Source organism: Siphateles boraxobius, unplaced genomic scaffold (assembly GCF_051911475.1).
Source record: "Siphateles boraxobius isolate OS27281-9 unplaced genomic scaffold, OSU_SipBor_1 3, whole genome shotgun sequence".
In the NCBI taxonomy this organism is placed as follows: domain Eukaryota; kingdom Metazoa; phylum Chordata; class Actinopteri; order Cypriniformes; family Leuciscidae; genus Siphateles; species Siphateles boraxobius.
Window position 1 is genome coordinate 11,566,599 of NW_027508919.1, and position 24,269 is coordinate 11,590,867.

The 24,269-nt window shown below is 35.8% G+C and overlaps 3 protein-coding genes across 9 annotated transcripts in view; 1 reads left to right on the forward strand and 2 right to left on the reverse strand.

Moving 5' to 3' along the window:
• The first annotated feature begins 1,635 nt into the window (after positions 1 to 1,635).
• On the forward strand, positions 1,636 to 12,736 carry itga6l (integrin, alpha 6, like). 3 transcript variants are annotated; one of them, XR_013210358.1, is made up of 26 exons: positions 1,636 to 1,974; positions 2,334 to 2,461; positions 2,624 to 2,715; positions 2,883 to 3,120; positions 3,243 to 3,353; positions 3,719 to 3,935; positions 4,070 to 4,275; positions 4,358 to 4,449; positions 4,704 to 4,831; positions 5,047 to 5,136; positions 5,363 to 5,427; positions 5,624 to 5,775; positions 5,860 to 6,003; positions 6,091 to 6,206; positions 6,876 to 7,032; positions 7,512 to 7,595; positions 7,695 to 7,774; positions 8,129 to 8,203; positions 8,466 to 8,568; positions 8,838 to 9,014; positions 9,169 to 9,279; positions 9,468 to 9,578; positions 10,814 to 10,912; positions 11,047 to 11,172; positions 11,372 to 11,516; positions 11,845 to 11,960. XR_013210358.1 is itself a non-coding variant. In XM_077247825.1 (26 exons), the coding sequence occupies exons 1-25, from the start codon at positions 1,802 to 1,804 to the stop codon at positions 11,420 to 11,422; spliced, it is 3,126 nt and encodes a 1,041-aa protein (XP_077103940.1). In that variant the 5' UTR covers positions 1,636 to 1,801; the 3' UTR covers positions 11,423 to 11,454; positions 11,845 to 12,736. The 3 variants fall into 3 exon arrangements, 2 of the variants coding, with proteins under 2 accessions (XP_077103940.1, XP_077103938.1); XM_077247825.1 differs by having other exon boundaries at positions 11,372 to 11,454; positions 11,845 to 12,736; XM_077247823.1 differs by lacking the exon at positions 11,845 to 11,960 and having other exon boundaries at positions 11,372 to 11,599.
• Positions 11,535 to 16,949, reverse strand: chrnb3b (cholinergic receptor nicotinic beta 3 subunit b). Of its 3 annotated transcripts, none has more exons than XM_077247827.1 (6): positions 16,710 to 16,949; positions 15,881 to 16,032; positions 14,535 to 14,579; positions 13,869 to 13,978; positions 12,926 to 13,793; positions 11,535 to 12,009 (listed from the first exon to the last, which is right to left on the reverse strand). In XM_077247827.1, exons 1-6 carry the CDS (start codon positions 16,804 to 16,806, stop codon positions 11,863 to 11,865), a joined length of 1,419 nt encoding a protein of 472 aa, XP_077103942.1. In that variant the 5' UTR covers positions 16,807 to 16,949; the 3' UTR covers positions 11,535 to 11,862. The 3 variants fall into 3 exon arrangements, with proteins under 3 accessions (XP_077103942.1, XP_077103943.1, XP_077103941.1); XM_077247828.1 differs by having other exon boundaries at positions 15,881 to 16,029; positions 16,710 to 16,927; XM_077247826.1 differs by having other exon boundaries at positions 15,881 to 16,005; positions 16,710 to 16,923.
• A 3,203-nt stretch (positions 16,950 to 20,152) lies between these two features.
• The window catches only part of chrnb5b (cholinergic receptor, nicotinic, beta 5b), a 33,742-nt gene continuing 29,625 nt past the window's right edge, over positions 20,153 to 24,269 (reverse strand). For all 3 annotated transcript variants that reach the window (XM_077247829.1, XM_077247831.1, XM_077247830.1), the window contains exons 4-8: positions 23,489 to 23,634; positions 23,366 to 23,410; positions 23,166 to 23,275; positions 21,113 to 22,076; positions 20,153 to 20,414 (exon numbers count right to left, since the gene is read on the reverse strand). In XM_077247829.1, the coding sequence (XP_077103944.1) occupies positions 20,268 to 20,414; positions 21,113 to 22,076; positions 23,166 to 23,275; positions 23,366 to 23,410; positions 23,489 to 23,634 (1,412 nt within the window). In that variant the 3' untranslated portion in view covers positions 20,153 to 20,267. The remainder of the gene's footprint in view (positions 20,415 to 21,112; positions 22,077 to 23,165; positions 23,276 to 23,365; positions 23,411 to 23,488; positions 23,635 to 24,269) is intronic.

A 24,269-nucleotide genomic window follows, 5' to 3' on the forward strand; every position in this document is an offset into this window, starting at 1 on the left:
GGTGCAATGTTGAAGTGGCCTTGCATGTGTGAATGATTGTTTTTATGTGCATGGTCTTCTCTCTGTGCAGGAGTGTATCTGTGCTTATACGTGTAAGTGTGTGAGGTGGTGCAGATCATGAGACCTGTTATTTTAAGCGGTTTCATTGTATTGCTCTTGTGGTCCTGTCACCCATACCCTCACTTAAGTTTCCCATTACCACTCATCTCTACTGACTAACACCATCCTCAGTGGGTTTCTCAGTAAACAACTCACTTGCCGCAACAACTTTTAAAGTTTCCACAGGATGTACAGCTATTTTTGTCACAGTTAAAGTTAGTAGTGCTCAAATGCATGCAGTCATTTAAAGGAATAGGCTACTTTAAAAAAGTATATATACTTTTATACTTTTATATTTAAATTAGAGTATTAGTAGACTGTAGGGGTAAGTTTAGGGTTAGTTGACATGTACTTAAAAAGTTACTTATAGTCAGTAGTTGAATGTCTGTTGGGCGACCATCAAAATAAAGTGTTAGCAGATATTAAGCAGACAGTCAACTAATACTCTAATGAGAGTTAGTTGACATGTACTGTAGGCGCAACGTTACTTATAGTAAACAGAATGTGTTGAAAATAAGAGAAAACACATTTTTACCATTATTATTTGTCATTTGCATGTTGTTGATCATCCGGAAGGCAGCTTGTGAGACCTTATACCTTACATGCTTAAGTTTCCAAACCATGGCCACTATGTGCAGAGACAAGTACTGCTACGCAATAATGTAATGCAAAACAAAGGCCAAACTACAGCACCATCATACCAGGACTAGTTGTCACACATGGAATTTGTCACATAATTTAACTTATTTTCTGTAAAAAAAAAATTCTAGCATTCCAAACTCCACGCATTTTGTGATTTATAAAATTCATTATAGTTTTGCTATAGCTGTTGGGTGAACAAGTCAACACAAACCCACCACAATAGCATCCCTAATGATTTTAGATTTTAACCCATTCAATTTAATCATTTTAAGGGTTCTTTTCCTAGATGTAGAGTTGGGGCAAGTTGTCACTTTTTCGTGTTATTTTAAATGAAATAAATGAATTCAACATAAAATTGTTTCATTTTGCAGTCATTATGGCAGTTAAAGGGATAGTTCACCCAAAATTATTTGGTCATCATTTACTCAAAACCTCAAAGTTTCTTTCTTCTGTTGAACACATAAGAAGATATTTTAAACAATGTTGGTAAACAGACAGTTGACTGTAGCCATTGACTTCCATAGTATTTTTTCCTTTTGTGGAAGTCAATGGGTACCATGGACAGATGGCTACAGTCGACATTCTAGTTTGGAAATCTCTAGCGCCATCTTTTGGTGCAATGTGTTTTATTTGTCCAGACAAAACCAATTTTAATTTGAAAAAACAAAAAACAACACAATTTGATTTGGCTTCGAGGTAGATATCTGAATATTTGAGGTTTATAAAGGTAGCCTATATGTTATAAGCCTATGTTGTTGTTTTTTTAAGTTATGTCTCTGTGGTTTCTTTCTCATTGCAAATTGCACCGTCCTAACATGTTGATTCTTATCTTGAACTTGGCTAAACTCCCAGGAAATGATTGAGGATTAAAGGGCATGTGTTCACGTTTCCTTTGCAGGTAAACATTAACTTTCTTTACTGTACAGTTGGTCTTATCCACACCCTGAGAACATAAATCATCCAAGGCATATTCGTCACATCGCCTCGCCCTACAGTGATAGTTTTTCTTCTGGAGTAGATCTCTTAGCCTATATTTCCAGCTCCAGGGAGGTCCATCGTCATGTTGTTCAGTCAGTGGAGTCTCCTCCTGACCGTGTGGATGCTTCGGCCACCGCAGGTTTCTGCTTTTAACCTGGACACACAGAACGTGATGAAGAAGCGTGGAGAAGCAGACACTCTGTTTGGGTTTTCTATGGCCATGCACCATCAGCTCAAACCTGCAGAGGAGCGCGTGTGAGAAACCTTTTTTTATTTTTTTTTAAGCGAACACGTGATAATTGTTTAAATTACGGCAGAACTTTGTAGTATTGTGTTACATCAAGATTTTATGTTTTTTAAACATGTTCAGCAGCACAAACTTGGGCAACGCTTTGTAGCAACCTGCATTACATCTCTCACATGCATTCGTATAGGCTACAAATATAGGCCTAAATGATAGTATCATAATTGAACAATATCTAATTATTAAAATTAATATTAGATAATGATATGCTACCACGCAATATATAACGGTTATCTATCTATCTATCTATCTATCTATCTATCTATCTATCTATCTTTTATCTTTCTACTGACATCATTTGCATCTTCAGATTGCTGATTGGAGCGCCTCATGCTAGAGCATTGCCCGTTCAAAATGCCAATATATCTGGAGGTCTGTACAAATGCAAATTCACAACACAACCTGATGACTGTGAACGCATTGCCGTTGATATAGAAGGTTGGTTGTGGTTTACTTGATTTATGTTTTGTTTCTTTTATTTCTCATTTTTTTATATTGTAATGATCAAATACTTTTTTTTATTAAATGTATTATTTAATAATACAAGCAGTTTAAGTATCCCTAAAAAAGCCTTCTAAACTCACTTTTCTATACTGGCAGCTCGTCCTAGGGATAGGACAGGAGTAGACTATAGAGAAAACCAATGGCTAGGTGTTCGTGTCCGAAGTCAGGGCCGAGGAGGCAAAGTAGTGGTAAAGTGTGCTTTTCATTTTAACTGGTTCTAATTCATTGTGAAAGTATTTTATTTAAAGTTGTCACCTCAGACGTAAACTTTATATTTGTGTACATATGTTATCTTAATGTTTTAATTGACGCTATGTGTAATGAATGTGTAATGAATATGCTCTGTTTTATTTAGACTTGTGCCCACAGGTACCAGGATTGGAGTTTTACCAACCAGCGGTTATTGGGCAGATGTTTTGTCTTGGAACAGGACCTTAAATTGGTAACGGATGGAGTGGGCACAAGATCATTTTGTCGGAATCGGGAAGCAGATAAGCACAAGTTTGGATACTGTCAACAGGGTCTCTCTGTAGCATTTTCCAAAGACGGCAAATATCTTGTTTATGGAGCTCCAGGAGCCTATGACTGGAAAGGTACTGCATAGTTTTTTTATTGATAATGTTAAACTTCACACATACAGAAACAGTGACGTCTGTAGTATTGAATATTACCTCGCAACCTATCATTTATAATGACTTCTCCTTTTCCCACTTAGGCATTGTGCACATGGAGCCTGTAGATGACTTCTCTCTAGAGATCTATGAAACAGGAGATCATAACCAACAACAACACGAGCTCATTCCTGTGGACATCAGCAGCTTTTTAGGTGATCATGGTCAACCTACTACTCAGTACCAGAGGCCTATCTATAGCACAACAATTGTCTAGAATGCAGAACTGTTTAAAATAAAATATTACTGTAAATCCTGACTTATCTGATGCAGTAGTTAGCAATACATTAGCTATAAACTAATGTATTGCTAATAAAACAAACTATAAAATGAGGAATACATTTTCTTTAAATCCTACTGTAACTTTCAGAAGTTCCAAAGAGCATTTATTAAAATAATCTACAAAAATGACTCATTCTGAACTTCAGGGGAAACATTTAATGATAAAATAAGTATTTTATGACTCTTTTAAATCTGATATCATCCATTTATCAACAGTTTTCCTTGTGTTATTTCTCAGGCTTTGCTTTAGATACTGGGATGAACCTTATGAAGAAAGGAGAGTTGAATGTAGTGGCGGGGGCTCCGCGCTCATACCACAGTGGGGAGGTTTTGTTGCTAAGACCAGATGAAAAGACAGAAACAAGGAACTTGAAAGCTGAACACATCCTTCGAGGTCCAGGTTTGGCCTCCTCCTTTGGCTATGACCTCGCTGTTCTTGACTTAAACGCAGATGAGTGAGTTTACACTAAAAACAGATACAATTATGACCAAATAGAATGTGACTGTAAAGTTTCTTATGTAATTACAGGGAATTATTGTTTCACAAGTTTAGTCTCTATTAGAGATGACAATGTCCTCATTGCCTCAGGTGGGATGACATCGTCGTGGGTGCACCTGAGTTCTCTGCGAAAAACATGGATGAAGATGTAGGGGGGGCCGTGTACATATACATTAACCAGGCCAATGGACAACGCTGGAATCAAATCGAACCAGTGTGTCTGTACGGGAAAAGGGACTCCATGTTTGGACTAGCAGTGGCGCACATTGGGGATATAAATCAAGATGGATACCAAGGTTCAACAAAAGGTTATATATACTTCAGTCTTGAGCCTCAGTTTTACAGTACATCTGACAGATGATCTTTTCTGATGAACAGATTTTGCAGTGAGCGCTCCCAATGAGGATACAGGGAGAGGTCGAGTGTACATACATCATGGTTCAGCTGCAGGCTTTCATCAAAAACCACTGGTTCGTAAAAGGACTTGCATATTTATAAACAATATACATTTTTATCAGTTATTTTGCTTTAGATTTAAATTGTATTTAATCTGTATTTTTGACACTTTTTAATTTCACAATATTATATATTATATTAACAAAATATTACACATTCTATTCTATTATATTATATTATCTAGCATGATTCATTATACAGATCTGATCAGTAATTTTGCATTTGCAACTTTTTTCAAAGTGACTGTTAAAACAATTTCTGATTATAGGTTTTAGATGCTGCAGACCGCGGTATCAAATTGTTTGGCTATTCCATGGCTGGAAACATGGATATGGACGGTAACGGCTATCCAGACCTTGCTGTGGGTTCACTTTCAGATACTGTGCTGATTTACAGGTTGGATGCTTCCCACTCTGCTAAATATATAGATTCAATGCTGATCAGATCTTTTGCATTCATATAATTCATCATATGAAGTGAAAGAATATCAAGACAGACCCCACACTATAAATATACTTTCATTACATGTAATTTTGCAGGATCTGTACATTTTAGAAATCTAAATTTATTACGTTAATATTATTAATAAATAATATGTTCTTATTTTTAAGGACTAAACCAGTGGTAAACATAGAAAAGACGTTGACATTAACACCGAATAATATTGACTTCAAGGCACAGGACTGCAAGAAATACCCATGGTGAGATAACAGCCAAATTTAACACTAAGATATATATATATATATATATATATATATATATATATGTACATGTGTATTTTCAAATAATACTAATTAGTTATATAAATAAACACACACTTACACACACTTATATACATATGTGTATTTATAAACATATATTATTTTTTCTTATAATTTAGTTTTTGTTTGTTTCTTCTTCTTTCTTTTTTTAAAAAAAATCTTTTAGCATTATTACAGCTCAGTCCTGTTTCACTTACACTGCCCAGCCACCTACATACAATCCCAAACTGAGTGAGTCCATTTCCTGTTCTCCGTACTGCATTAAATATCAAAACAAGAATGAATGTCCCACAGCAATCTGTATGATTCATTCCAGCTGGGTGTGTTTGATTAGTTATTATAACTTGGCAAACAGCTTCTTGTCAAAGCAATTCCTTTGAACGTTTGGAGGCATGTGAAATTGCATTTGATAGTCACCTTTCTGTAGGGATCGAGTACAAGCTAAAGGCTGATACAGTGCGCAGAGAGAGGGGTCTTCCTTCACGAGTGGTCTTTGTGAATTCTGAAGCTGCGCAGGGAGTCCGGGAACTGCCTGGCCAGGGCAAACGAGAGTGTGTCCAGACCAAGCTCAGGCTGCTGGTAATATCTACTCACACTCTGATTTGCTGGTTTCAAGAATTGAAAGTGAGAATTTATGATTAAAACCATTGTACTATGTTTTAGGGAGATATCCAGGACAAGCTGACCAGCATTTCCATCAGCTTATCTGTTTCTTTGCCATCTGACAATCCAAAACAGACAATCAGAAACCTCCCTGACTTAGAGCCAGTTCTAAACGCTCTACAAGAAAACACAACCAAAGCAGAGGTATATTGCCATATCACCTCCTTTATTGCGGTAACATCTCATTGTCTCAAACACGGCTTTCATTACCACAAACCTCTTACCTCCCAGGTCACCTTTATGAATGCTGACTGTGGAGTTGACAACATCTGCCACAGTAACCTGCAGCTCCAGTATAGCTTCTGCACCAAAGACCTACTACAAGAAACATGTGACCCTCTATCCATGTAATATCTTTATCTATGTGGCTTGTGCAAGATTTAGAACAATACACTACTGTTTTTTACAGTTCAAAGACCACATGATTGATATTGGGGATATCTCAATATTTAGCTAAAGTTTTGTTGCTGTGACTGCAAAACATATACTGACAAATCAGGACCAAGTCAGGAGTTTACATACCTCAGGGGTATAGCATGCAAATCCTTTAAAACGGAGGCTAGCTACCCTTCCTCCTCCTCATCCGCGAACTAACCCTCCAAACCCCACCCCCAAATCCTTTTTGTCGGTTATTGTCTGGAACAGTTTGTTATGTTTCGTGGTGCGGGTTAGCCCAGTTTGTTTTTGTTGACGTTTTTTGGAGCCTGGGGTGTCTGCAGAAACCACGTTTTTTTACAGTGTGTTTTTTTTCAGGGGACAGGCAACTAGCGGATAGTGAGGAGATGTTTGCTGTATGTGACAAAAAATGTTTTGGCCTAAAAAACATGTGACGTCACTTAGAGCACCTTTAAGTAATACTCATATTTTGTAAGCACTACGTAATGCAAATTGCATATTAGCTACATATTTGACATGTGTTTGGCCTTCTTGTAGACTTGTAGACTTATAGATATCTTGTAGACTTAAGTAGCCATCCTTGGAATAGCTGAATTTCGGTGTATCTTTGTGTGTTGAAGGGAAAATGGTGTTTCTGTCATTTCTCCTGGTGATGAGAACGTCGCCCTGGAGGTCACTGTAACCAACATAGGTGGAGAAGATGCACACCAGAGTCAACTGTCTGTGACGTTTCCAGAATTTCTGCACCTATCATCAGTCATGCCAAAGAAGAATAGTGTGAGTGTCAACAAATAATAATTTTTGTGTCAACAAAACAACAAATAATTACTGTGTAATTCTTGACAAGTGTGTATCAGCAAGACTTATTTTGTTCGGCTTTTTACTGTAAGACGGAGACATTTGTATAATGCTCCATTGCATCTGTTTAGAAGGACTGTCATTTTCAGGCCTAGACTTGTACACTCAAAAAAAATAGAATGTTCAGTTGTTCCATATAACTGTGCAAAGTAGTTCCTAAATTAAATTGTATGCACTAAATGTATGGTTCTTACATTTTAAAATGTTGCTCATTATGATGTACACATTCTGCCTTATATTTATCATTTCACTCACTAAACACTGACTGAACAAACACTTGTCAAGAAAAGCTGACAAAAATCTTTTTGGAGTAACAAGGGGATTTTTTATAGTGTACGCTGTTTCAGATTTTGCATATAGATGTTTTCAAATACCATTTGTTTTTTATCGCTGTGCAGGAAACCCAGGTGCAGTGTAACCCCAATGAACACAAAACACAGGCTGACTGCCAACTTGGAAATCCTTTTAAAAGAGACTCGGAAGTATGAAGAGTAATTAAAATTCTCTCAAACCATCAAGCATGCGTTTAATATAATCAAATCTGTCAGTCTCCTAACCTAGGTTCTTTTCAACACTTTCAGGTTTCATTCTACCTGTTACTAAACACGGAAAGGCTTTCCTTGAGAGTGACAGGTGCTAATGTGACTATGTCCCTTAAAACGTAAGAAAAGTCTAGCTTATGATGGTATCTTCTAGGTACCTCTAGTTTAACAGTTACGTAATCAACATGATACATTTATAGAAGTAGCACTATAAAGTTTTATTGCATGAAAAAGTGTACAAGTTAATGAAGTTTTAAAGTGTGTGTGTGTGTGTGTGTGTGTGTGTGTGTGTGTGTGTGTGTGTGTGTGTGTGTGTGTGTGTGTGTGTGTGTGTGTGTGTGTGTGTGTGTGTGTGTGTGTGTGTGTGTGTGTGTGTGTGTGTGTGTGTGTGTGTGTGTGTGTGTGTCCTTAAAACATGGAAACCCAATATGTGTGTACATGTTTGATTTATTTATGTATTTTTTTGTCAATAGAATTAGCTTTCAAGATATTCCGATAGTTGTTGCAGAAGCGAAAATTATCTTTGAACTGCATCTGAATGTCACTGGGTAAGTCTTATTAATTGTAAAAAAAAAAAAAAAAAATGATGTACAATACCATTTAAAAGTTTGCAGAAAGAATTTCTTTTTTTCATGAAATGTATATTTTTATTTAGCAAGGACGCATTAAATTGGTTAAAAGATTTCAAATGTAATTTTGTTCCTTTGAACTTTCTATTTATCAAAAAAAAAAATCCTTTAAAAAGACAAAAGCAGCACAACTGTTTTTTATTACCGAATGGTTGATTTATGATTTATTTTGTCTTTGTAGTGTTGCTAAACCTTCCCAGTTGTACTTTGGAGGAAAAGTGAAAGATGATAAATCAATGAAATCAGAAGATGATATTGGCTCTTTGGTCAAGTATGAGTTCAGGGTTGGTGTCTGTTTTACTATTCATTAACATTAAATGTAATTTAATTTGGCATAATCCCTTACACTTGCTGCTTACTGGGTTTACAAAATGAATGGTTATAATAATAATAGCCTACATTGAAGATACCAGCATATTATTTATATCTCTAATCAAAATTGCATTTATGTCTGTAAATATATAGTATTTAGATTTATATTATACTTATATGGTTTAGTACAATTTAAAGCCTGTTGATTTTGTGCTTCTTGTGCTTGTACTTTCTATGTCAGATTATTAACATTGGTCGGCCTCTAAAGTCCTTCGGTTCTGCAGTGCTGAACATTCAGTGGCCAAAAGCAACCAAGGAGGGAAAATGGCTCATGTACCTTGTGCAAATCAGCGATCGAGGAAAGAATATTATTCACTGCACACCATCAGAGGCTATAAACCCACTCAGATTTATCAAGGTAATTCCTTCATGGGATATAAAGTTAAATAACTATCAATTATTAACATCAGCTCCCACTGGTATTTAAACAATGCTAAATCCTTGAGACTCAGACACAATATGACTTCTGGCATGGTGGGAGAGGTCACTGATTTTATGTGCTCACTTCTTAGGCGTCATCCAGAGGAAGGCGTGAACTAGAGCGTGAATCAGGCCTGAAGGCTCTTGCCTCCACTACTGATTTTTTTCCCTTTTTGGACAACAAAAGAAAGTATAAAACTCTGGTAGGGTCATTTCACTTTACACCTGATTTTATACAATTCCTCTGACCAGTGCTTTATTTTCATTGCACTACTATCACTTGTTATACGGTATACTAGTATATTGTGCCTTTAAAACATATACCAAAGGTTTTAAAGTACTTACCTTTGTCGAGTTCTTGCAAATGTATTCTTTCATGTTGCCGCCCCAGACGTGTTCTGACGACTTAAAGTGTGTGGAGATAAAGTGCCCTCTTGAGGCACTGGACAGCACTGCAGGCATCGTCCTTCATGCTCGCTTATGGAACAATACTTTTCTTGAGGTACACTTGCTGACATTCTTTTTTATTTCTGCACTGTAAGACTTAACAGTGAAATTTAATCGATGTTCAATTCATTTAAAAAATATTTAATGTTTATTGCACATAGTAGAAAAAAGAACTCAAACTGAAAGAGAAATTTTATTTTCAATTCAAATGACTTTAGTTTACAGCATCTCATTTGGTTTACATATGTGTAAAAAAAAAAGCTGCGTGCTCAATCTATGTTGATTAATGCAGCAAATTCCTCAATATTTGAAAGTTGTGGTAGCAAATGCATGTGTGCAATTTTTTCCAGCTTAATATTTTTTTATTTTTTTATTTAAGTGTTAGTTCACCCAAAAATGAAAATTATACTTGTATTTGTTTTTTAAAGTACTTAAGTATCAAAAGTAAATGTCAATGCAATTATTGTTGCATTGTTGTATGTAATACTTACAGTACCTTATGCCTCTGAATCTCTGCCTGCCTACCTACCCTCATTTCAATATCAAGTTTATTTCTAGAACACAGTTCCAGTAGTAGGATTGAATGTGAGATTGAATAAGTGCACTCAATAATAACGTCCACAATGGTTTCGGACAACAAAATGGCTGTTCCCTCAAATAGTGCCCTATTTAAAGTTTTTTGGCTTTTAGTATTGATATGTAAGCTTTACTGTTATCTATAAGCTAGTGTGCTCCAAAACAATGACAAAATTCCCTTTAGAAGACCAAACCCAACGATGAAAATGAAAATCAGGTTGATGACAGAATCCAACACCAGATTGACATTAATCTCCAACGTTAGAAAAACTTATGGTTGAAAATGAAAATCGGCTTGACGTCAGAAACCAACATCAGTCGGGTTCTGACGTCAACCCGACTTTCATTTCCAACCAAAATTCCAACATCTGTCCGACGTCGGATGTTGACGTCAATGCGACGTCGGGTTCTGACGTCATTCCGACTTTCATTTCCAACCAAAAAGGAAACCCCTGCAACCAAAATCATCCCCTGACTGACGTTACCACTTTCTGCTCAAGGACCTTGACAGAATTGTAGTGGAGTAAAAAGTACGATATTTGTCTTTCAAATGTGAAGTTAAAGTAAAACGTTTCCAGAAAAAATAATACTCGAGTAAAGTACAGAAACTCAAAAGGTGTACTTAAGTACAGTAAATGTACTTTTTTACTGTCCACCTCTGGCAACAAATGTATTATAACTAGTTGATTATTGATGAGATGGTTTCTTTTACAGGAGTATAACTCATTGAACTACTTGGATATTGTACTGGATGCATCTCTGACCCTTAATGGGACTCAGGAGAATATTGGGATTCGGCCATCCAATACTAAGGTTACGCGTCATGTAGATTAGTACATACTTAAGCATATTAGATAAGCTATTTTTATTTGATGTAGTAGTAGTAGTAGTGATTAATAAAAAGTGTGTTAGGCAAAGCTCACTCAGTGCTTTTATGACTGATATAGGTGAAGCTAACTGTTTTTCGTGAAAGGAAGCCTGCTTTGCTCAGTCGAGTCCCGTGGTGGGTCATTCTGTTCAGCATACTGACAGCATTGCTGTTACTAGCTTTGCTGTTCTACTTGTTGTGGAAGGTAAGGTGACCCTTTTCTTAATTTAAGACAATATCTTAATTAAAACTAATGTTTGATTTACCAGAAGCAATTGATACTGTTACATTGTAGATCAAAAAATATAGAAAAACAAGTGTAGTGACATGTTAAGAAATGGTGTTAAGTGGCTTCCATATTAGTGTTTTTGACTGAACCGTGTTGTATTTTTTGTACTCCTCAGTTTGAATGCTTAACTTGTGGAATATGTGCCAAAGAGAAGAATGTTTATTAAGAATCAAGAGAGGAACATATGACCAAACAGAGGTGTGTCTTCTCAAAGATGGACGAAACAGTCTTCTGATTCTGTGGAATGTTTTCCTGCACAGGTCAAAAAAAGATTAGCCTTTGTTTCTGTTTTGTAAACTTTTTTTTAATGTTGTCTGTAAATAAAAAATAATGAATAACTAAATTATCTACGAACAACAGGTGTCTTACATAATCAATTTGTAAACAGCATGTTGTATTACTTAGGACAGGTGATGCTACTCTGCACATTTTACATTTGACGAACATTGTTGGTCATCTTATGATGTTAATCATAAATCAGAGTATTTAATGCAGTGAAAGAACAAATTACTTCTACATAGTAATGTGCGCTGTCTGCGCTATTATTGGAAGTACAATAATATTCCCTTTTGTAATGTGATGGATTAGACTGTAATTCTGGACGTCTCATGGAGAAGGAGGTGGGGGTGTGCTCAGGAACATCTTCAGGGCAGGTGTAAAGATGAGGATGGTGCCAAGAACAGATACAGTGAGGAATGCCCAGAGGAAAATCCTGTCCAGCACCTGGGCCACAAACTTCCAGTCCTGTACTACCTGCAATAGCCAAAAAAATATTCATTAACACTTTACAATAAGGTTCCATTAGTCAACAGGAACTAACCATGAAAAATACTTCTAAAGCATTTATTAATCCTGGTTAATGTTCATTTAAACCTTTGCTATATTATTCAAATCAAAGGTTGTATCTGTTAAATATTTAATGACAGTGAACATGAACTAACAATGAACCATTATTATTAATACAGTAACGCATGTATTTCTCAGTGTTATTTAATGCAACTAATGGGACATAATGTAATATTCATTGCATCATAATTGTCACGACTGGCATATTCATCATCAAATGATAGTCAGCATAACACTTGATTAGCATTAACATTTTTATTCCTGACTTTATCCTTAGCATCAACAGTATATGCCAGAGGAACCTTATTACTGCAAAACATTTTTAACTTTATAAAATCATATATTTTCTGGCCAAAATATATGGTAAATAATTATGTAAAGTATTCAGTGCAGCTTAAGGAATAATTTTTCAAACTGAAAATAGTTTTATAAATTTTTATATAAACTTTCAAATGCCAAAATATATTACAGAATGTTATTGAATCAAGATTCAATTTTAAAAAAGTTTTTTATTTTTTAAAGATTTATACACTACTGTTCAGAAACTTGAGGTCATTTTTTATGCTTTAAAAAGAAGTCTCTTGTGAATGTTTTCCTTTTCATGATTCTTTGATAAATAGAAAGGTGAAAGGTCTTTACTGTCCCTTTGATCAATTTATTGCATCCTTTCTGACTAAAATGTTTATTTGTTTGTTTGTTATTTGAAAGTTTAGTTGTAACAACTGAGCTTAAACTTTAAGGTATATCTAAAAATAGCTTTATTTCTATTAACATTTGCAGTCATTTACTTTACATTCATCTTAAGACATTTTCAAGTCCTTACCTCTCTAATAAAATGCTCCTTCTTAATGTGACTTGAGATGTAGCGAACCGAGTTGGTGGCTTGCTCCAGCATATTAATCAGAGCCTGACCTTCTCCTTCAGGGCCTTTCTTGTTCCTGGGCTTCAGGTCAGGGCTGTGGGGCTCCAGCTCTGGGTACTGGTAGCGCTCAGTGTTCCCCCTCATGCAAAGCAAATGTGGCAGTCGCTGGAGGAACAGTGTACGCACCCACGGAGACATCGGGTGGTAAGTAGCTGAAGAGCGGTGGTGTACGTTGATGACAAACACTGTCACGATGATGGAGAGAGTGACAAAGATCATGATAAAAAGCAGGTATTCCCCAATCAGCGGGATAACCTTAGAGGAAGAAGGGATGATCTCATCGATGACGAGGAGGAAGACGGTGAGAGACACCAGGACGGAGGTGGAGAGGGAGACCTTTTCCCCTTCATCGGATGGAAGGTAGAAAACCAGCACTGTTAGGAAGGACAAGCCTAGGCATGGAATAATGAGGAAGAGTGTGTAGAAGAGAGGAAGACGTTTCAGGATGAACGAATATGTGATGTAGGGGTAGAAGAGGTGGCCGTCTCGCCGGCTTCCTTTGACCCCAGTCGCACTGAGAATCTCCCATTCGCCGTTATCAAAGAAGTCCCTTCTGTCCACCTGCTGGTTGAGGAGCACTAGTTCAACCATGTTTCCATCATATGTCCAAGAGCCAAACTTCATAGAGCAGTTCTGGCGATCGAACGGGAAGAACGTCACATCCATGGTGCAGGCTGATTTGTAGCTGGAAGGGGGGGTCCAAGTGATCATGCCATTGTACCTCACAATGACTTTGGTCATAAGTGAGCCTTCAAAACGTCCATCAGCACTAAAAGTGGACAGGATGACATGTTTAATATTCCAAAATGATGAATTGTTGTATTAGATAGCCACATAAACTTACTTCTCGTATAAAACAATGTCTGGGAGCCAGACGGTCTCTGACGGGACTCTGATAGAGGTGATGCCGCCATAATTATCAGGGTTCCAACGCAGTTTATAATCCAGCCATTCCTACAAAGAGTTTATTATGACAAACATCCAATTTTCCAATGTTTTCTATTGTCAATGTCCGGTATCATTTGCACAGAACTGCTAATGTAGTCTTTTACATCATATGCATTTTCAGTTGTTTTCAATAATGTTGCTAAAAACAAGATATATATATATATGTTTGAGGACTTGTACCATCAGAATTTGAGGAATTTTTTTATATTATTTATATTTTTCAATATTTTAAATGAGAACAAAACACTAAACGTGGTTAAGGTATTTATCTGACAAAATTATTTAGCAAAAAAGGTAAACTACAGCTACAGGTTTTATTCTATGCAACAACAAAAAAATGCAAAGAACAGCAAATAGCTCACAGGAAAAAGCATACATTGACTTTAACATAATCCTTTGTTTATATTTCATTGATTCTATCTTGTTTTTGCATTTCTTTGTATAACAGCCTGAGCAAAAATAATAATTTTGACTTGAATACAACCAATTAATTTATCTGCATACAACACATTATTAATTTACCAGGCAAAACATTTTTACATGGATGTTTGATGTTATTTACCTGCCATAGCCACACATTAGTGGTCATGAGTTGGTTTTTCTCATCCTAAATTCATAAACAGAGAAGTAAGAAAGATAACACCATAAAGAACTGCGATATATATGTGAGATTCAATATATGTGATTATTTTGCATAACTCAAGTCTAAATTCTAGTGATTGTATTCTAATAATTTCCAAAGTCTGTTGTAATACTCCATAAAAAGAGCACAAAGAACCACAAAAGACACATCAATCATAAACAGAATTAACTTATTATCTATTTTTCCTGAGATTATGAGACAGTTGAGGCAGAGGGGTGACTGGAGCCCACTCAATAATAGCTGTCTTTGTTTATTTTCCATAGCCCTTAAAATCATTGGCTATATCTTTTGATAAACGTCTAGCATAACCGCTTTCAAAGCCATCTTATACTCTGAATTACGAGGCACTTGGGCACCTGTGCCTTCAGGCAGTTTTTAAATCAATAACATCAAACAGGCACATCTGAGCCCTTATCAAGTAAATCAAATTGCAAGATGTACATGTAACAACAGTAAGTTGACGTCATCTATTTTATTATTATCATCATTGAGAGGAACAATTAGCCCCAATGGCGCACCTTTGTTTATTATTACTAATTTGTTTTGTCAACACATTAATAAAATGCACATTGAAGCTGAGAGATTTCACTCAGGACTGCCAGTATCATACATTAAAGAAGGTTTTATCCATAGAGCACATTATTTGCTCATTCAGGCTCAAATCATATTGGATCACTGCTGCATTGGATTTTAGTTTCTGTCTCTGCATTTGTTTGAGCTAGCAATCACATCTGATGAAATTAATACCTGCAGCATTTACTTATTATGCTTTTTTTTTTTTTATTAGATTTAGCAAATATATTTTCTTCAGGCTGAATTCCTGTCAATTTATTGTCTATAATTTAATCACAAAGGGAAATGGTACACCGATGGATTTGTGTGGAGTGTGTGCACACTGTTAAAGACGTGAAAGCTCACTCGATCTCTGCATTCTTAATAATTCAGCCTCCCATAATATGAGTCTTCAGAACAGCAAAACCCTTTCAGAGAAAGAGTAAGGCAAAATAAAACCAGGATAATGTGAAAAAAAGTTGGAGGAGGGGAGCAGCAGTAAGGCAATATTTTCTATTTATGGACTCTAAGAAAGCAGATGCCCCTAATATATCCCTAATGTAGAGAGATATATTGACTTCATAAGTCAATAGCGTTCAAAACCATGGACAGCTCCAGTGTCTGCATTTCAGCACCATGGACAGAGACCAACTGAGTCACAGTAAGGCTTCCAAATGAAGCTTAAAATAGCTGGATCTGTATGTTTGTCTTACCACATCCACTAGCTGAGATATCTTCAAGCCAAAGCGGACCTTCACAGAGTGGTTTGCATGCAGAACAGGCCTGACCCAGCGCTGGTACCCCTGAAACAAGTCCCTGAGCAGAGCATCTTCTCTTTCTGCCAGAGATACAAACGCTCTAGCTGCTAACACACACACTTATTACATTACATTATTGATATAATTTCTACAACAATCACTGTTTATACTATACTATCTCAATTGATAAGGTATTAATGTTACATTCTAGTTGATAAAATAATATTGTTCTTTCTTTAATGCAATATTAAAGAGTCCTGTTATAAAATTGAGAGTCATAGACTAAGTACACTAAGTGTAATGACACACACACAAGGACAGACAGAAACCAGACACTTTCATAGACATGGCAGTCAGCAGAAGTCCGCTCACTGCGTCCTCCACAAATTGTTTACTGACCTCAACTGAGGACAAGTGCACTCATCAGCTACACATAGCGAACAAATAGCATTTTGACATACATTAAAGTAAATCAAATAGAATCATAAATCTATCTATCTCTAAGTTTTCTTATAATTTGTAGATTTTATTGCTGATACAACGAACCAAACTTTGTTCAACAACTCATTCAAGATGTGCGGTATGCAAAGCATGAACATAAATTATTCTAATAATAAATAATTAACGATTACAAATTGATTTCGGATAATAAAATAACTAATCTCTTTAGTAACATGCATTATAGTCTATAACTCATAAATAAACTATAAAAATAATGCTAAACACTAACACAACCAAGAAAGTACTTTACAGGGCAGAGAGACAAGGATTGGTTTGCACTTACCAGGCGTGGTGGCGATGATGCTGATAAACAGGGTGAAAAGACCAACGACTGCCAACGTCATTTCGAAAGAAAGTATTTTATATTGGTGATAACGCATTAACTGCTCTTTAAAAACAAGTTTGATAAAATTGATACAAGTTTGTAGTTGTTATTTGCTGTTAGTACAAGCAGAGGATGGGAGCGAATCACTCCCAGAGAGAATCCATCCAGGTGCGCGCACCCGCGCTCCGGTCCCACAGCAGGAGAGGAGGAGCGCGCACCGTGCCAGTTTAAAGGGACAGATGAATGTATCGCTTCACCAAGATCACCATCATCCACAGAAAATGCAGCAGTGTCATTTTTGACCAGCCAACAACAGCACAATTCAAGTGAACGTAAATTGCATTAAAAAAATCGAAACAGTTTTTTAAAAGTTAGTGAAATTGCTAGTCAACAACACCCTGAAAGTTGCATTTAACAAATCAACTATTTAGAATAATTTTTTTCAGACTAAATTTAAGATATTAAATACATTAAACATGTGTTAAACAGTTTATAATAGAAATTTTGGAGAAGTAATTGCATAAAGTTATAATAAATGCATTTTCTAATGTAAATTAATCACACGAGGCTGTGCTTTCTCACACTGGTCACAAATGGGAACACTGATAGGGTTACATGTATTTTGAGCATGATTTATATTAAGCATGAGATAGACAGAGCAATCTTAATACACTGATTACAGACACTTTAAATATATGTTCCAGAAATGGTAGTTGTATATATTATATGTTTCCTTTTATGGAATTTTGACATGGGCATGTGGGCACAAAGGCATGTAAAAATGAAAATAAAATATAGTTGTCTCCTACTCTTTTTGCATCATTCAAACACAAATGTGGATGGATGGATGGATGGATGAATGGATGATTTTGGACCAGGAAAAGTAAGATTATCAACTGACCACTTAGGTAACAGAATGTCATTTGTTGTAAATAGCTGCAGCTGATGATAAGAACAGCCTTTCTTCAGCTTTGGCCGGCTTTGTATAAACATTTTTTTTTAATGTTTCTTTTTGTTATATGCACTTGTGTAGAGAGTGTTTCTACAACAACCTTGCAGACAAATTCAAATAAAAACTCAGCGGCGTCTCTTGTGTAAACACTCACACTGAGTCCAATCAGCAGCTCAGGCAAACATATCTCCTCAGCATTCATGGCTACTGTCTGAGCTCAGATGATTTTCTGCTCCAGTTGGAACCAGCTGTGGCCTCCGTGATGGTCTGTGTCACTTTTCTCTCATGCCATTGCATGTTATTCTGTATCATTCGGTACATGGGAAAAACTTCACTGGATAACAAAAACATGGTCAAATGTTCTGAACATATCAAAACTCTCAGTTGAAATCAAAAATGTACTGAAACAATCAGAAAACAGCATTGCAATTGCAAAGTTAAGTGAAGTCAATGTTGGCATTATTGCACTTGGAATTATGCTTTAATGGTTGCTGATAACAAAGCTTATTAGCTTCCTTAATCCACACTGCATGTTTGCATGCATCTGAACATAGACTGCTGTCTTTAGAAGACTGCAAAACAGACTGGAAAATGACTTAAATATTCATACACTCCTTTAAATAATGCATCTCAGCCTCCATTTGCACACTCCCCTGACTTCACTGTCGCCACCTGTCAGATCAGCAGAGCCACAGTCATGATGAGTTAACACTGGAAAAACACTAAAAATATCTCAGAGTCCTGAGAAATGAATACAGCAATAATACAGTCCTAAATCGCAGCAAGAAAGATTGGTGATTAAAGTAATGCGAAGGTGAAAAGGCCCCCTTCTGCATTGCAGATGCATGCTTTGTTTTTTTATTTACTAGTGTAGTGTTAAAAGCAATCATGTGGAAGCACAGAAAAAAAACATTATTTAAACAGAATATCTTTTCTAGTGTTATTTTATGGTTTTATAACACAGTGTATTTAGTACAATATTTTAAAAAGACTCTGATTATTTTGCTTGTCAAACTGTTAATAAAAAGTTAATGTTCATGTTAGTTCGCAGTGCACTAGCTAATGTTACCAGATGCAACTTTCGATACAAATATATTATTACATTACATTTACAAATATATTCGTAAATGTTGAAATTAACATTAACTAAGATTAATCGGTAACACTTTACAATAAGGTTCATTAGTTAACAGTAGTTAATGTATTAACTAACATGACCTAACAATGAGCAATACATTTGTTACAGTATTCATTTACCTTTATTAATGTTAGTTAATAAAAATACAGCAGGTCATTGTTTGAACAGTGCATTAAAAAATACAACCTTTGGTTTTAATAATGTATTAGTAAATGTTGACACTAATATTAACTAAGATTAATAAATGCTATAGAAGTATTGTTTATTCTTAGTTCATGTTAACTAAGGTAGTTAACTAATGTTAACTAATTAGCCTTATTGTTAAGTGTACCGATTAATAAATGCTGTAGAAATACTGTTCGTGGTTAGTTCAAGTTAACAAATGAAACCTTATTGTAAAATGTTACTAAATTACCTAAAGAGATTTTTCCTTGCCCTTATGACTAAACATAAATTAATTATAAGCATACTACACATCAGCAGTAAAATGTACGTAAATGAAAGCGCAAATATGACACAATTTTATATAGTTTTAATTATTATTTTTATATATCACATAATCATCATAAAAAAATGACATGATAATTATATGTTAAGCACTCATCAGTAATTCCAACGACAGCATGTTCAAAAATCTGTATGTAAATATGTCAATCAAAATGCTGTGGCAAGAAGCTGCCTATGTAACTTTTAAACCAATCTAACAGTATAATGGGGGGGGGGAGTCTTGAAAATGTGTGTTAAAGAATGGTACATGCATGTGTGTACAGGTGTGCAATCTATGTTCCAGTTTAAACAGCTTATTATTGTTATTATTATTATTATTATTATTATTATTATTATTATTATTATAGCCACGTCGCTATTGAGCTAGGATTTACGTTTTTTTAAAAGACAGTATATACTGTAGTCTTGATGCATCAAAGCATCTTAAACAGGTTTCAGGTCTATAATGAGTTCCTCATCCGGCACATGAACATTTAGAGAATTTCTAGATATTAGAATACGTTTCAGAAAAACTGTTTTGACAAATCAAGTCAAGAGTGTTGGTTTGGAGCCATTTTGGGATTTGGGGAGTTATTTTCTATGAGAGGTTAGAGAATGCTAAGGCCTCGAGGGCTAAATGTTGTGGATGAATGACAGCTCTGAAGGGTTTTTGAGTTCGGGTCAGTGTTAGAGGCAGATAAATATTCAGTGTGTGTCCAGTATTGTGCTCTGACTCAACGGCATCTATGAACTTTGTGTCATTGTGCATTGAACGGTACACAGAGCTTAATGCTTCATTAAAATGTTTGTCAAAAAAGTCCACTGTTCGGTTTGCTACAATATTTAATAAAATAAGCAGGATGTCATGTCTGTGTTGTGGGGTATGCACTGAAAATAAACAAATGTGGGTTGGGTTGAAGCTGGTCTGACTTTATGTGATCTACAAATCATCAGTGGCGGGTGTGTTATAGCTCTTGAAGAGAGGCTGCGTAAAGAGGCCGAGGGTTCCTGTAACACACACTAAAACAAAGATCCAGAGAAACAGACGATCAATCACCATAGCCACGTATTTCCAGTCCTCGACAATCTGTGAGAAAGACAGAATATGCACTGATTAATTTGGATCAATTTTATGAAATACATGCATCTGAAAAATTCAAAAGAAATTATCTGTATTGTTTAGTAGTGCACATGTTAGAGTGTTGATTATTATTTAGCATATATATGAGGTATGCACCAAAACCAAGAATTCATTTTGCAGACATTTTCAAGTTTGTGTAACTTACTCACACTCATTTGCTGTTTTTTCAATCTAGTTAATTACAAGGAGTTACTGTAACACAATTCTTTTTTATATTACACTTAACTTCATTGGTTGGTTGTAAAATTGTAGTTAATTTGCTAGCATACAAAAATTTGTGGCAGAAAAAAAGTGGCAGATACATTCACACACACACACACATATATATATATATATATATATATATATATATATACATACATACATACACACACATGATATAATATAGAGAATTTTAAATATTTAGAATATATTGTTAAAAATATATTTTTATTTAATATATTTTTATTTTACACATAAAATAAAATATATTTTTTATTTTTTATTTATATATATATATATATATATATATATATATATATATATATATATATATATATATATATATATTAGTTTAAATCGCTGAGAACAGATGTCCTCAATTTAATTTGGTCCATTTATCTTTTTTTTCAGTATATTTGAGTGAAAGCCAATCCAGCACTCACCCCTTCATCATCATCCTCACTCTTCATCTTGTCAGCAATGTATCGGACTCCCTTCACAGCCTCCTCGATGTCCACAGGGCACTTCACTCCCACTCGCTTACGAAACTCTGTGTTTTCCTGCAAATCTCCAGGTCTCCAACCAATGTGTTTGGCAGAATCTTCATTGACAAATAAGGTAGAATCAGTCTCATCAGTCTCACTTTTTGCTGGGAGATCAGAAGATGAGCACTGCTCGTGCTTCATGCGAAATTTCTCTCGTTTGTTGGACTCTCCTGGTCGTCGCATGAAGAGGAAATCAGGTAAACGGCCCAGGAAGTAGTATTTGACCCACTTGGGCATATTGTGTGTGTTTGGGGACCGATGGTGCACGTTTAGCACACACACACTTGTAACAATTGAAAAAGTCACCAACACCATTGCAAACATCAAGTACTTTCCAATGAGGGGCACAGCGAGTGAGGTCGGAGGTACGATTTTGGAAATCAGTAAGAGGAACACAGTTAAGGCCAGAAGAACAGAAATACACAAAGTCATCTTCTCCCCACAGTCTGATGGTAGGTAAAAAACTAAGATGGCCAGCGAAGTGATAAGAACACAGGGGATGATTAGGTTAATGGTGTAGAACAGAGGTTTGCGTCTGATGATAAAATCGTAAGTTATATCCAAATATGTGATGTCATTAGGGTCTTCGTTTTTGCGACCAGGCAAGGAGACAATATCCCACTCACCGCTTGGCTTGAAGTCATCTCGGCTGGCAAAGTCTGATAGCAAGATGAGGTCGATTTCTGTGTGGTCATAAGTCCATGAGCGGAACTTGAGTGTGCAGTTTTGCTGGTCAAAGGGAAAGTCCCGGACCTCGATTTTACAGGCACTCTTATAAATGGCTGGTGGTAGCCAGGCAACCTCACCGTTATTTGACACGACTGCATTGGAGTAGAAAGACACTTCATATGTCCCATCAGCACTAAAAAAGACAAACACATTGTTTTAAATTTGGTGTTTTAAAATTGAAACAAAAAAGCTAAGTATCCTATTTTGCCTTTGTGAATGATAAAGTGCAAAATAAAGGTCAAACCCAAAGCTGATACTATTATCCCGAGTGCCAGCTCATCATCATGCAAAAAAATGCTGCCATTCTAATCTCTGTATCAGTTCCTGAGATTAACGCAATAACTGTCCTTTGAAAAAGTTAAGCCCTGCCCAAATCCTGTGTCGATGCAGCATTGTAAAAAGATTACAAAATAAGTCACCTTTTTTATAAGGATTCAACCTTTGCATAAATAAAACCTCTTTTAAATTATTTCAGCAGCACACAACAGATGTTTTGAAAATGCCTTCTTTTTTTTGCCCATACAAATGAAAGTCAATGAGGTCCAGTGTGGTTTTTGACCCCACTGACTTTAGGGCTTTTCGCAATTTAAATAGTTAACCCTGGGTCTATAAAGGTAAGAATGAAACGGTCTCTTCTTCAGTCCAATTGTTGTGTTTTCTGTTGTCATTTTTCCCCTCAAAAACAGAAACTACTGTTTATACAACATGCTATGTTTCCCTGACTGTCCACAGCACATGAATAACACCACAAAATCAGTGCTAACACTGCCCTGGAGCAGGGTTTTATAACCCAGAATAAAAAGCGGTGCTAGCCCCGCTTCTAAATTACAATTGTGAAACGTTCCTTTACCTGGGGTTAAAGGCAGTTTATAGAACAACAATAACGTCTCGGTTACTAATGTAACCCTCATTCCCTGAAGGAGGGAACGGGAGACGTAACATCCACGTGACGACGTAATTGGGATCCCAATTACGTCGTCACATCGACGTGAGGTCGAACGTGACCGACTGATAGGGAACTCGGGATTAAGTGCAGTGTGAAACATTTTCAACAGTTTGTTTTCCACAGAAGAAAGTCATTCAGGTTTGGAATGACATGAGTGTAAAAGTAAATGATGACATAATTTTCATTTTTGGGTGAACTGTCCCAAAGTATTAACAAGTTGAAATAAAATCAGAACAATATACCTTGGTGTACTTTAAATGCTAGAAAGTTTCTCACTTGTTGTACAGGACAATGTCAGGCAGCCATATATGCTGGGAAGGAAGCCGGACTTTCCTGATCCCTTCATACTCCTCTGGATCCCACATCAACCGGTAATCATTCCATACCTGCAAAAGACACACGCCTTAGAAAGACTTTTATTTTGAAGAAAGAAAAAAAACATACTACCGAAACACAAAAAGTTCCATTGCTCATACCTGAGTAAGCCAACAGTTGGTGGTCATGATCTGCTCTCTTTCATTCTGAAATACAAACATTAACATAAAACATTGATATAATTAAATAAGCAATGTGAGGCAGCTTTTCATGTTTCAACCCACCACACTGATGAGCTGGGCAAGGGACACTTGGATTGCAATGGTGACCTGCTGGCTCTTGTTGACCGCCGGCCGGATCAGCTTGTTGTATCGGTCAGGGGAGAGTAAATAGTTTATCAACCGCTCCTCCACCTCTGAACAGCATACAGCTGAAAATCACAGACATTAGACATTTTTTTTAATGGTTTTCTAAAAGAGGTTTTGAATTTGAAATGGAAGTAATTGTTTATTTGGAATTTATCTGAATAACCTACACATACGCATGTAATAACCACAGAATTTCAAACACCATCAATATATTATACTCTACCGATATAAGTTTTTTTTACAATATTTTTAATCAAATTAAAACAAATCACAATAAAAACAAATAGATGAAAAAAAAACTCCAAATAACAGCTATAAATCCATGGTAATATGTATACAATTATAATTTAGGGACATAATATGAAAAATAGTTTCATGGCCAATAAAATCTCAATAAAACTTCAATAAAAATGTAAAAGAATTGACACATTATTAGCAAATGTACCAAAAGGGTAATTTTAAACACTATGTTACACTTTATTTTAAGGTGATCTTCTTACAGTGTAATTATCCATTTAAAGTCCCACTGTGCAGTCAATAATTTTATCCCATAAAACAACAACACCAAAATTACATATTTAAACGTTTTTTTCCTTGTAGAAAATCTTCATGCATTAAAATAGCTTGGATGTAACTCTACAACCTTGCCTCATTTAGTACGCAGTTCTATGATTATGCAAATTAACCCCGCCTCCAC